This window comes from Trichechus manatus, unplaced genomic scaffold (genome assembly GCF_000243295.1).
Source record: "Trichechus manatus latirostris isolate Lorelei unplaced genomic scaffold, TriManLat1.0 scaffold00014, whole genome shotgun sequence".
Taxonomy (NCBI): Eukaryota; Metazoa; Chordata; class Mammalia; order Sirenia; family Trichechidae; genus Trichechus; species Trichechus manatus.
Window position 1 is genome coordinate 1,059,273 of NW_004443950.1, and position 12,026 is coordinate 1,071,298.

At 55.6% G+C, this 12,026-nt stretch overlaps 3 protein-coding genes across 3 annotated transcripts in view; 2 read left to right on the forward strand and 1 right to left on the reverse strand.

The window, feature by feature from the left end:
* The first annotated feature begins 967 nt into the window (after positions 1 to 967).
* PSMB10 (proteasome 20S subunit beta 10) lies at positions 968 to 3,586 on the forward strand. Its single transcript, XM_004371470.2, has 8 exons — positions 968 to 1,152; positions 1,391 to 1,478; positions 1,567 to 1,664; positions 1,775 to 1,915; positions 2,165 to 2,280; positions 2,385 to 2,443; positions 3,100 to 3,251; positions 3,376 to 3,586. The coding sequence occupies exons 1-8, from the start codon at positions 1,097 to 1,099 to the stop codon at positions 3,485 to 3,487; spliced, it is 822 nt and encodes a 273-aa protein (XP_004371527.1). The 5' UTR covers positions 968 to 1,096; the 3' UTR covers positions 3,488 to 3,586.
* Positions 3,587 to 3,962: 376 nt separating this feature from the next.
* Positions 3,963 to 8,633, forward strand: CTRL (chymotrypsin like). The gene is given in 11 exon segments (XM_012554159.2): positions 3,963 to 5,368; positions 5,971 to 6,029; positions 6,032 to 6,093; positions 6,184 to 6,263; positions 6,329 to 6,410; positions 6,574 to 6,656; positions 6,658 to 6,714; positions 6,716 to 6,747; positions 6,838 to 6,916; positions 6,918 to 6,969; positions 7,046 to 8,633. Coding segments are annotated over 11 exon segments (804 nt in total). The 5' UTR covers positions 3,963 to 5,312; the 3' UTR covers positions 7,208 to 8,633.
* Positions 8,634 to 8,642: 9 nt separating this feature from the next.
* Positions 8,643 to 12,026, reverse strand: part of PSKH1 (protein serine kinase H1) — a 27,254-nt gene continuing 23,870 nt past the window's right edge. The window contains exon 3 of the mRNA XM_004371471.2: positions 8,643 to 9,671. Coding sequence (XP_004371528.1) covers positions 9,354 to 9,671 — 318 coding nt within the window. The 3' untranslated portion in view covers positions 8,643 to 9,353. The remainder of the gene's footprint in view (positions 9,672 to 12,026) is intronic.

Sequence of the window (12,026 nt, forward strand, 5' to 3'; positions counted from 1 at the left end):
GTTCTAAGCCCAAAGGTGTGTGTTGTGGGATAAGGGGAAAGCACTAGGGTTCACACACCAGGATTCCCTCATCATCGGCCACAAGCCAGAAGCTTTATGGAACACGGGGCAAGGTGGGCTCTATAAAACTGGGACTGAACTACATACCCACTCTCCCGGTTAGCTGTTTGGACAGCCTGTCCTGTGCCTGCCTCTGTGCCAGGCATGAGACTGGAGCCAGCTGTACATACAGCCATGGGATGGGGGCACACGCAGCTTAAGGTACAGGGAGAAGATCAGAGCTGGCCCTCCCAGCACCAAAAGGGCAAGCAAGAACTCACCTCTAGACAGAGGCTATTGAGTACTTCCTGTGTGGATGACAGAGGAACAAGAGTTTAGAATCTGGTAGAGGGAGTGACAGCCATTAATCAGACCAGTTCCCTAATGAAGAATTAATTGTAAATGGAGCTAAGTACTATGAGAGAAAAGTATAGGAGGAGCAAGAGTCAGCAGCAAGAAACTGATTGAGCCTTGAGGGTCAGGGAAGGCTTCCCAGAAGAGGTGGTGCCAATGCTGAGGCCAGAGGGATGAGAAGGTCAACATGGGCCACTGAAGACTTGGGCTTGAGACTAAGAGCAGGGTGCAGCTGTGGAAGGGTTTTAACCAGGGAAAGGGTGTGGAGCCAAGTGTGGTGCTGTCGGCAGGCCAGTAACAATACAAATGGATCTGGCCAATGGTCTGACAGCCTTAGGAGTTAAGGTTAGAGTTAAGGTAGGCACACCTGGGGCCTCACATTGGACCGGGGGAGGAGGAACTGAACACAGGCCCAGCTGTTCAATGGCCAGAGGAGCAGGGGTTTGTTTACCTCTTTCTGCTCAGAAGATCCAGGGAGCAGGGGCTTCCTCCCATTCCCAAGCTGCCTAGGACTAGTCGAAGGTGAAAGTGAAAGACGATGCAGGCAGAAAGGGGCCAGCGGCCTCCGAAGAAAGGTGAAAGCGAAAGCAGGAAGCGTCAGACGTTGCGCCCTAGGGTGAGGCCGGTCTTGCTCCCACCGCCGCTCGCCCCACTCTTCTGACCTATCGACCTATTGTCCCTGTACCGCCCAGCCCGCCCCGAGATGCTGAAGCCAGCGCTGGAGCCCCGAGGGGGCTTCTCCTTCGAAAACTGCCAGAGGTGTGTGTGGGGAGGGGCTGGTCCTGCGCCGCAGATCTCGCCACGAGAGCTTCGCTGGGTGCGGCCCCAGGGCTTTTTTTCCCTGTGGTTGTAGTGGTGGGGAAACATGGTGGGGACGATTCGGTTCCCAGGCTTACGCCAGGAAGAGATGGAGTCCAGGACGGGGTTGGGGCGTTGGAGGATTGGGGTTGGGAGATCCCGGAAGAACCGAAACCTGGGCCACCACCTCCCTTTCCAGAAACGCATCCTTAGAACGCGTCCTCCCGGAGCTCCGGACCCCTCATGCACGCAAGACCGGGACTACCATCGCGGGCCTTGTTTTCCGGGTGAGAGGGAGGGAGGGCTGGGGGGAACCCAGAAGGGAGGCTGGGGGACCGGGCGGGCACTGAGCCAGCGGCCCTTCAACCTTCCTAGGACGGGGTCATCCTGGGCGCGGACACGAGGGCCACTAACGACTCGGTCGTAGCAGACAAGAACTGCGAGAAGATCCACCTCATCGCCCCCAAAATCTAGTGAGGACCCTCCCAGCCCTGTTCCCCCGCGCAAGAACCGCCCCTCGTCTCCACGCCCCGTCCCCCGCGTATTACAGCACTGCCCACACCGACCCTCCCTTCGCCCTCAGCTGCTGTGGGGCTGGAGTAGCCGCAGACACTGAGATGACCACGCGAATGGCGGCGTCCAATATGGAGCTACACGCGCTGTCCACGGGCCGCGCGCCCCGCGTAGCCACAGTCACCCGCACTCTGCGCCAGACGCTTTTCCGGTGCTGTGGGCGGGGCTAAGACAACCCGGGGAGGGGGGCTGTGGACGAAAGGGCGGGGCTAAGAGGAGGTGGGACAGCAGAGGGGGCGGGTGAGGGGAGACCGGAAGGGGCCGGCCTAAGACGAGATGGAGAATAGGAAGGAGTGATGTCAGTCATGGGGCGTCGGACCAGGGGAAGGGGCTGGACTAGAATGGAGGGGCGGGGTCTGGAGCCGACGCAAGCGGATGACGGCGTCCACGCCGCCGGCAGGTACCGCGGTCACGTGGGTGCGTCGTTGATCGTGGGCGGTGTAGACGCGAAAGGACCGCAACTCTACAGCGTCCATCCCCATGGCTCTTATAGTCGTCTGCCCTTCACGGCCCTGGGTGAGCGCTTCCGTCCCTTCCTCACGATCCCTACCTCTGCGACCCTGGCCTCTCGTGTGCACTGGGCGGCCGCGGCTGACCTCAGATGCCTCTTCTGCCTGCAGGCTCCGGCCAGGACGCGGCCATGGCGATGCTGGAGGACCGGTTCCAGCCGAACATGACGGTGAGCGACCCCTGTCCCCCTATTACGTAGTCACTGGTGGGAAGTGCATCCGGGTGTTGGGGGAGCCCAGAGGGACCCTGGCCGAGTCTGGAGGTTGGGGAAGGCTTCTCAGAGAAGGTGACTTCTGAGTAGAGACTGAGGGGCGAGCGTAGGGTGGAGGGGAAAGTGCGATCGGGACAGACTACCGGCCAATGCCAAAGGCTGGACAGTTCCGAGGATTCGAAGCTCAGAGAGGCCCGTTTGATTTTAGCGGAGGGAGGAGGGAACGGCCAATGGGGCCCTATACCGAGGTCTGGAGTGTGGATTTTGTTTTGGGTGGGAAGTAGATGACGTATGTCGCGAAAGAGGTGGCTAAGACCCAGGGCGGGAAACGCGGTGAGTTCATGGACTGGGACCAAGATTGAGTGGGGACAGGCTGGTAGTAGCTGAGCAGCGAATGTAGACGACTCTGTAAAGTTTATAAAGAGAGGTGACAGTGGGCAGAGGGAACGTGGGCTCTTGGTAGAAAGGAAGGCTCAAACTCAGTGGAGAGGAAGGAGAAAGAGGAGATTGGATGCAGTAAATGGTAAATAGTCAAGGTTTAGGGATTACCAGAGTCTGTGGCCTGAGGGTGACACCAAAAGGGCACATCAGGTCTCACACACTCCTCATCACAGTTGGAGGATGCACAGGGGCTGTTGGTAGAAGCTATCACTGCAGGGATCCTGGGTGACCTGGGCTCTGGGGGCAGTGTGGATGCATGTGTGATCACCAGGACCGGTGCCAAGCTGCTGCGGACACTGAGCTCACCCACAGAGCCCATAAAGAGGTGAGAACAGGGGTTGGGGAACACGGGAGGCTGAGGCGAGGGTAGCATGGAAGCCAGGGGCCTGTAAGGAGAGGATGGGGCCACATGATGTGCCCATGTTGAGAGGCTGGCCCCCTCCCTCCAGACGGGGCAGGTACCACTTTGCTCCTGGGACTACGCCTGTCCTGACTCAGACGGTGAGGCCACTGACCCTGGAGCTTCTGGAGGAAACCGTGCAGGCCATGGAGGTGGAGTGAAGTAAGCTGAGGCTTAGAGGTTGAAACAAGGAGGAATAAAACCAGAAATGCAAATACCTAAACAGGGCTGTGTTGTTTTTGGGTGGAGGAGGGCAGTTAACCAGCAGGGCTCCATGGCCAGGGTGTCCCTGGAGCAGCCACTCCCTTCCACAACTCCAGTGCCTAGCCCAAAGGTGCCCTTCCCCATCACCTCAGGTGCCCATCCCTCCAGGAACCCAGCCCTGGCAAGCACGGCAGGTTCAAGGTGGAAAGCTCACATCTTGTTGCCTCTAAAACTTCCCTTTTGACTCTCCACACCACAGAGGCTCCCCCCTGCCACTCCCCTGCCTTGCTCTTGCCCTCTAGTCCACTGGGGACTGTTGTAAAACCCAGAAGGCCCCATATACAGCCCCCACCTAGAGCCTTTCCCCAGCTCCTCAGTGGCTTAGGACAGGTGAGCCCACACCCCTCAGCCAGGCCCTCCACAGACCCCATCATGGGTTAAAGTGATGACAGAGGTGCTACTCCCTGGCTCCAAGGGCAAGTTCTCAGAGTGCTCCCGCCCTTACCTGTCACACTCCTCAGATCACCAGGCAGACCTGAGCTCCTTACATGCTGGGCTGTGAGGAGCAGGAGGGTTGACTCGACTTTTCTAGAATGGCTAAGAGTTGACAGGCCACAGGGCTCACGTGAGGAGAAACAATTCATTTATTCAACAAACATTTACTGCTCACTGCGTGCTGGATACCCTTGGACCCCTCCTGCTTGTGTTTTTCTCTCCAACATTTTATGAAAAATTTTAAACCTAACAGAAAAGTTGGTGAAAGAATTGTACACTGAACACCAATATATCTACCAAATTTTACACAGTACTTTGTTATAGTTGTTTTATCACATACCTATCCATTTCTTTATCCATCCATTAAGTCACCTTTTTTTTGACTGATGTGTTCTTGAACCAGTCAAAGCCTTCACTCCCCTGGAACGAGGCCAGACAACTTACCCATCGCAACTTTCCACACAGGGGTGTCCTCTCTCTCAAGCTCAGCCTGAAGCTCAATAACAGATGGGCTTTATAATCCAAGGGCTTGCTTGTGGGAGCCCCAAGGCCTGGAGGTTGTCACAGATTTGGTAGCTGTTGCCCTTCAGCCACAACTTCAGTCCAGTGAGTCTGCCAGTCACTGAGGACTCACACCTTGCCCTTCTGTATGCCAGGCCCCTCACAAGCATCATCCATCATTAAGAGTGTGGATTCTGGAGCCAGAGAGATGAAGCTTTGGGCCCAACCCCACCATGTCCTGGTGGGAGTCACCATCTCTGAGCAAACCTGTGAGAGTGAAAATAACTGCGACGATGTCTTAGGATTTACAACCTGCCAGAACCTCCCTCCTGGCCATATGGCCCTAGCCTTCCACAGCATAACTGGCCACAGCTGGGCATTCCCTCCACCAGACAGGAACACCCCTGGGTGCTGAGCAGTATTCTCTGAGAATCTGGGGCCCCTAATAGTCCTGGGAGACCCCTTCCCTGAACCCAGCCACCAGGTTGCCACTGTAGACCTAATCTGTCCTTGGATGTGAGGTGTTTCTGGGCTAGGGGCCCAATCAGAGGCTAGGCCTTGCAGGGTGGAGGTGGTGAGAGCCTCACACCTGGGTTCTGATAAGTCTAGGCCTCCTGGGGCCCCTGGGTTGGGGGACCTTGAGCTAAAGAGACCCTCCTCCTGACTGGAGCGTGGGAGGGGGCTGAGCCTACAACAGCTGGCCTGGCCTTAGGCCCAGGACTTTGGCCCAAGGACAAGGAGTCTCATAAATAGCCAGGCCCAGGTCTTGACCTCACACCTGCCACAATGCTGCTGTTCAGACTGACCCTTAGCCTGGTCCTCTTCGGTGCCTCCTGGGATAAGTGAGTCTGGACCAGCCTCAACTGAACAGAGGCAACCAGCCCCCGACAGGGGCCCAGGGAATAGCCAGGCTGGCTCGGAGGGGAGCAGGTGAGCAGAGTGGACAGGAATGCTCCAGGCAAAAGAAAAAGGAGGTGCCAGGGCAGGGAGGCAAGAATAGGCCTGTAAGGCTGGGAGGGGGTAAGAGGTAGACAGGAGCTTGGGTCAGGCCGAGGGACCTAGGGGCCAGAGAGTGTTTAGACAGCTGGGACATGAAGGTTGAACATGTAGGTTAGAAAGAGTCCTCTGACTGCATGAAGAACATGGACTGTTGAGACCTGGAGGGAGCAGGGAGGCCAAAGAAGATACTATCCCAGGGATCAGGGAGAAAAGTGGCCTGGGCTGGAGGGTAGGGGTGGAGTTGGGGGACAGTGGGAGCAGGCTGGGGAGAGAGATGAGAGAATAGACAGGACTTGGGGGCTGGCTAAGTGACGATAACCGAGGCAAATATGGGGCCTCGAGGTGAGAAGGGGCAGTGATGAGCCCTCTCAATTTGGACCTCTCTGGGGTGCAGAGCCTGGGGCACCTGGTCGGGGGGGGAGGTGGGCTGAGGTGTGGGAGGCAGGTCCTCACCAGCCCAATGGCTAGACTGCGTCATTCCCGCCATCAGACCCGCACTGAGCTTTAGAGGATCGTCCGTGGGGAGAACCCAGAGCCAGGCTCCTGGCCCTAGCAGATGTCCCTGCAGGTATACGTGCCCTGGGGATGGGGCAGGGTCCAGGTGCTTCACACCTAGGCATAGCCTGAGCCCACCCCAACCTCTGACCTTCGATCCCAGGACAGCAGTGGCTTCCACTTCTGTGGTGAGTCCCTCATCAGCCAGTCGTTGGTAGTCACTGCTGCTCACTGCAATGTCAGGTGAGCACTTAGACTCCATCTGCTCTCATCTAGCTGCAGTTGCCCCAGCCCCACTCTCTCTGCAGCCCAGGCCGCCATTTTGTCATCCTGGACGAGTACAACTGATCATCCAACACTGAGCCCGTGCAGGTTCTGTCCCTCTTGCAGGTGAGTGTACTAGGTAGCAGAGGTGAGAAGGGAGGTGGGCAGTGCAGGAGGGTGGGTTTTGGGAACCAGGAATTAAGGCATCCCTATCCTTGCCCCTTCAATACCCCCCAACCTGGGGTACCTGTGCCACTTCTGCCCTACGTGGTCCCTTCCCGGCCCATAGGCCATCACACACCCTAGCTGGAACCTCACCACCATGAACGACTTGATGATTCTGAAGCTTGCTTCACCAGCCCAGTACACAATACATCTCACCAGTCTGCCTGGCTGCCCCAATGGAAGTGCTGACTGCAGGCCTCAAATGTCACCAATGGCTGAGGCCGCACCAGTGGTGTGGGTAGAAATGAGGACCAAAGAGCTAGGTGGGAGGGTCAGAGTGGGGACAGGACATCCTGGGCTAGCCTGACCACTCCCTTCTGTCTCACAGGCAATGTAACACCAGCATGTCTGCAGCAGGCAGCTCTGCCCCTGGTCACTGTGAGTCAGTGCAAGCGGTATTGGGGCTCATGTCACTGATGCCATGATCTGCGCAGGTCGTTCTGGTTCATCCTCACGCCAGGTGAGCAGTGGCACCCCATCCTCTGTGTGATCCCATGGCACCCCTCATGCTGACTTTTCCCCTCCCCCTTCCTCTCGGTGACTCTGGAGGCCCCCTTGTCTGCCAGAAAGGCACCGCATGGGTGCTCATTGGCATTGTATCCTGGGGCACTTCCAACTGCAATGTGGGCACACCTGTCACATACACTCGGGTTAGCAAATTCAGCACCTGGATCAACCAGGTCATAGCCTACAAATGAGTCCACCATAAGCCCCTCTCCTGTCTCAGTCCAATAAAGACTCCAGGCTCCATTCTGTGTATTCTTGTCTGTCCTCCTGACTCTGGGGGAAGGAGGGGCTCTTGGGGGTCCTGGTCCCCACTTGGACTTCGTTTTCTGACAGAGCAGGTGGTGAGAAGTCAGGATCTTCCTACAGTAGCTATGCCCAGGCTGGGGCCTTTATCCCTCCTCCTCCTGAACAATCCTTGGTCCTACAACAAGGAGCCAGGACTCACGGAACAAATGGGCAGCCTTCCCTAGGGAGGGCAGCTTGTTTATTGAGTACAGAGAATACATTTACAAAATGAGTACACAAAATAAATAACTGCACATTCTCCATCCACGGTCCATGGCATGAAGGCCCAGGTGGAGGGCTATGAAAGGCCCAAGTCTCCAAACCCCTTTGTCCGACCCTCAGGACCAGGCCCAACCTGAGCCCAAGAGGGAATAAATCCCTGGGGCTTCAGGCCTCCAGAGGCACTTAGGGGAGGTGGGGGGCCATAACATTCAGGCTCTCCACTGCCTCCCACCCCAGGGCACTGGCAGACGGAAGGAGGGGGTGTATAAGGCACAGTCAACTTGGCATAGAGTGGTTAGTCTCTTTGGCTTGGTTTCCCACTGGAGAAGGCACACGCAGAAAGAGGAGAGCCTAGCTAAGGCTGCCCACTGGGAGGAGCTGAGTAGGGACCAAACCCTCCCTTGCTGGCAGGGGCCCTGCAGTCCAGCTATGACCAAAGCTGGGCCCTGACCCTTCCCACTCCCTAGAAGCAGCTGTGGAGGGAGGGAGCTTGGGGATGGTTCTGGCTCAGACTTTTGGAAAAGCAGCCACCCAGCCCCACCCACCTCCTGCAGGGGCCACCTCCATCTGAGGCTCAGTGGGGCCCAGACTGGAAGGCTAATGCTGTGAAAGGAAGCAGGGGCAGGCTGATGGCCAAGGCCAGCTGTGAGAAGGCCAGTGCTCCTAGGCACTCAGGGTTCAGAGGCAGGTCACAGAGTATGGCTAAGTTCCAGAGAGAGGTGTATAGAAGCTCAGCAAAAAGGGAGGACCGAGCAGCCCAGGGAACCTCACCCATGCAGCAGCTCCTCCCTTCCCACTTCCCCTTGGAGGACAATAGATGTGCAAGGTGGTCACTCCTAGGCTGCCCACACCCATTCCAGACACTAGATTGTGCCTTCATGCAGCTGCTGAGGAAAGAACAGTAGGAGGGCTGACAATGAAGTCTTGATGGGGTTCTCCTGGAAGCCCCTACCTTCTGCCTTGGCCCAGGTACCCCCATCCCCAGGTAGCAGCAGTGGGGTTCCCTGTAACCCTCCACAGTTGGGAGGGAGGCACCTGGGGAATAGAGCAAGTATCCAAGGGGGAGAGGGAGGTGATGGTAGGCTCTGCAGAGGCACTGAGGGCAGTGGGCTTGGGGGTGGGGGGCAGAAACCCTCATCATCAGAGAGAGGGCTGAGCCTGCGCCAACCCTTCTACTAGCCACCAGGATGGCCATACAGTCCAAAAGGGCCAAGGTCCATGCCATGGCCTACCACCAGAGGCCTTGATTAGTCCTGGGACCAGGAGGGGTCCCTGGGGGCACCATGAAGGAAGGCAGATCTTGACTGGGGGGCAGGGGTGCTGTTTAGATCCAGCCAGGGCATAAAGCACCCAGCTAAGCCTCTAACTGCAGCATAATCTTGAGGATCAGGATGCCATGAAATAAAGCGGCCAGGAAGGATGGCCCTGTAGAGGGAGGGTTGTTCCAGAAGTAATTGTCCCGAAGAGTCCTGGGGCTATAGGACACCCTCCACCCACTTTGGTCTGGGAAAGAGCCAAAACATGAGATAGTGAAGCCCTGGTCCTTCCCCAACTTGTAACCAGTGCATTTGCCCACCAGAAAGGGCATCAGTGCCAAGCCAGGCTCCCAGTTCAGGGGCACAGAGTCCCCCCTAGGCCACCTCCACTCTGTCATACTAGGCCCAGGCACAGGGTGAGGATGGAGGCAGCTGAAGGCACAAAGGGGGCTGGAGCCACTTTACACCTACCCCTGGCCATAAAGGCCTATTCAGATAGGGCGTCAGGCCCAGACAGCACAGCACTGCCATGGCCAGTCTGGGACCATCCACGTTTGCACCACAGCTGGGCCGTTCAGCCATTATACTGCTGCTGGTAGCGCAGGTTGAGCTCCCGCAGCTCGCGCTCCCGCACACGGCGCGACTTGTTGGAGCGTGTAGAGCGGCTGGAACGTGTGGACTGGGCAGATTTGGTGCTCTGGCAGCGTGAGGAGGCACGTTTGAGGAGGTTCTGGGAGATAGAGCGGTGCAGGTTCTTCATGGATGATGAGGCTGCCATGCTCACCACCCACGGGTGCCTCAAGGCCTGCAGTGCAGTCATGCGGGCGCCAGGGTCCACCGTCAGCAGGCGGTCAATGAAGTCCTTGGCCAGGTTGGACACACTGGGCCAGGGCTAGAGGCCAAGGACAAGCATCAGAGCAAGGGCACTCAACACTGCCCTCCCCATCCCAACGATGCCACTACCATAGTACTCAGACTGACCAGCATCCCTGCATTCTTCCCCTAGACAGAGAGGTACTGCCTCACTCCTCCCAGGTAGAACATTCTGGGCCCCCCATCCCACCCAACACTGGCCCATGCTGAAGGGCAGGGGCTGCTCCCTGGGTGATGAGGAGTCTGACTCTCTGACAAGGAAGAAAAAGACCTGTCCCACTTACCAGGGAGCAAGCTTCTAGGGTGCCCTAGACCCAAAGCATGGCTCAGGAAGGTAGCCTGTGCCAAGCTCCCCTCCCCAAGCTTTATCCCCGGACCACCATAACTTGGGGATTTAAAGACAGTGACCCAAACCTTCCCACCATGTTTCAAGTCAGACTTAAGCTTCAATCCCTGGATGCCCACACCAGGCCACTTAGAGGGGAACTTCCTAGTCCTTGAAAAGAGGGTTTGATTTCCCTCCAGCTGACAAGGTGGTGACAGGAGGTGGGGTGGGCACTGTACTCTGCATCAGCCTCAGCCTTCTAGCAATGGGGAGAAAAGGAAACCATTCAAGGCAACTAGATTTCTCAAGTCAACTGAAAAGGCAGGGGGCACTCCTGGGGTCAGGCAAGGACCAGAAGCCTTTCTCCAAGGACTTCTCCACCCTGTATGACTTCTCTAAGAAATGCAGGGGCTCCCAAGCAGTGCTCTGTGCCAGCCTCATTCAACTACATTCTGCCCCTAAGGAGGAATTCGACAAAGCCTGCCCTACTATGTTCACCCAAGGCTGCCTCATCTCAACCACACAAGTATCTGTCCATCTGGGCCTCAGCCTGCATGGCTTGTCTTCACTTGGCAAAATGCTGTGCATTCTTGGGGTCTCAGGGTAAAGGACACTTGCTCATACTCCCTCTTAGCACCCAGTGCTTACAACAGTTAGTGCAGCTGTAACTTTAAGACCATGATTTGAAGTTTATCGTCCCCATTAGACTGCTGAGCAGAATGAGCGCCGTGCTTAGCACAGCACTGGGCACACAGGCGTTCGGTAGATAAAAGTTCAGTGAGTGGACAAACTAAGCCAAGGATGCTACCTGGTGAGTGCCCTTACCTGGAGCTGATTCCAGGCCATAGGGCTCAGCTGGGGGGGCCCAGATCTCCAGGGCCTGGAAGCTCCTCTGCTGGAGGAGTACAGTCACAGCCCTACTCTGAGCCCTGCATCTCTGGGGAGCATTGCTGGCATGGGCTCTACTGTTCCCTCAGGGTGGGTGGCTCACACCTTCCCTGAGCCTGCTACAGACAGCTCGGCTGGGACGCCAGGGACGCCATCACCTTCCTGCTGGGTGGGATCAGCCTGCTCTGCCTATGGTACCCTTCACCTTGGGGGACCCCTAAACACACTCTCCAAGGGGCTTGGGAAAATCTTTTAAGAGCCCACATTTGGCAAAGTCAGCATGTCCATGTAGTAGCCGTATTTACACAGTGAATACTGCTGCCCCCAGGCTGGCTCCCTTGACCTCCAACTCTATACAGGGGTACGGCAGGGAGAGCTGATCAGGAGTCCCGAGGAAGGAGTGGGGATTACTTGCAGGTACCATCCTCATCTGCCCTTTGGCAGAGATTAATATTGCCATTCCTGCTCTTTTTTGAGTGTTGTTTCCTTGATATACTTTTTTCCATCCTTTGAGTTTTTGTTTGTGTCTTTAAAGTGTGTCTCTTGTAGGCAGCATATAGATGGATCGTGTTTTTTTATCCAATCTGCCACTCTCTCTTTATTGGTGCATTTAGTCCATTTACATTCAGCGTAATTATTGATAGGTATGAGTTTAGTGCTGTCATTTTGATGTCTTTTTTTGTGCTGTTGACAGTTTCTTTGTTCCACTTAATTTTCTGTGCTGCGTCATTTTTCTTTATGTATTTTCATCTTTTTCACTGTTGTTGATTTTGTGTTTGCTGAGTGTATTTTTCTAGTTTTTTTTTATTTTGACTTGTAGGATTGTTAGTTTCCTTTGTGGTTACCCTAATATTTACCCCTATTTTTTAAGTTTATACCAGTCTTTTATTTCTTTACATCACCTTGACTTCCTCTTCATATGCAAAGTCTATGTCTACATTTTTTTAAGTCCCTCTTTTTTGTTTAATGTTGTCATCTTTCACATATTGACATCTGTCTCCCTATTTTCAGTGTTTTAGCTTTGATTTATTTTTGTGACTTCCCTATCTGGGTTGATATCTGGTTGCTCTGTCCTGTGCTCTAGTCTTGGGTTGTTACCTGATGTTACTGATTTTCTAACCGGAGGACTCCCTTTAGTATTTCTTGTCATTTTGGTTTGGT

Excerpts from the sequence above, each read along its gene's own strand:
- PSMB10 (XM_004371470.2), top strand. The coding sequence starts at position 1,097 with ATGCTGAAGCCAGCGCTGGAGCCCCGAGGGGGCTTCTCCTTCGAAAAC. Across the intron at positions 1,916-2,164 it reads CTGCGCCAGACGCTTTTCCG|GTACCGCGGTCACGTGGGTG; the intron begins GTGCTGTGGGCG and ends CGCCGCCGGCAG. Across the intron at positions 3,252-3,375 it reads CCCACAGAGCCCATAAAGAG|ACGGGGCAGGTACCACTTTG; the intron begins GTGAGAACAGGG and ends CCCTCCCTCCAG.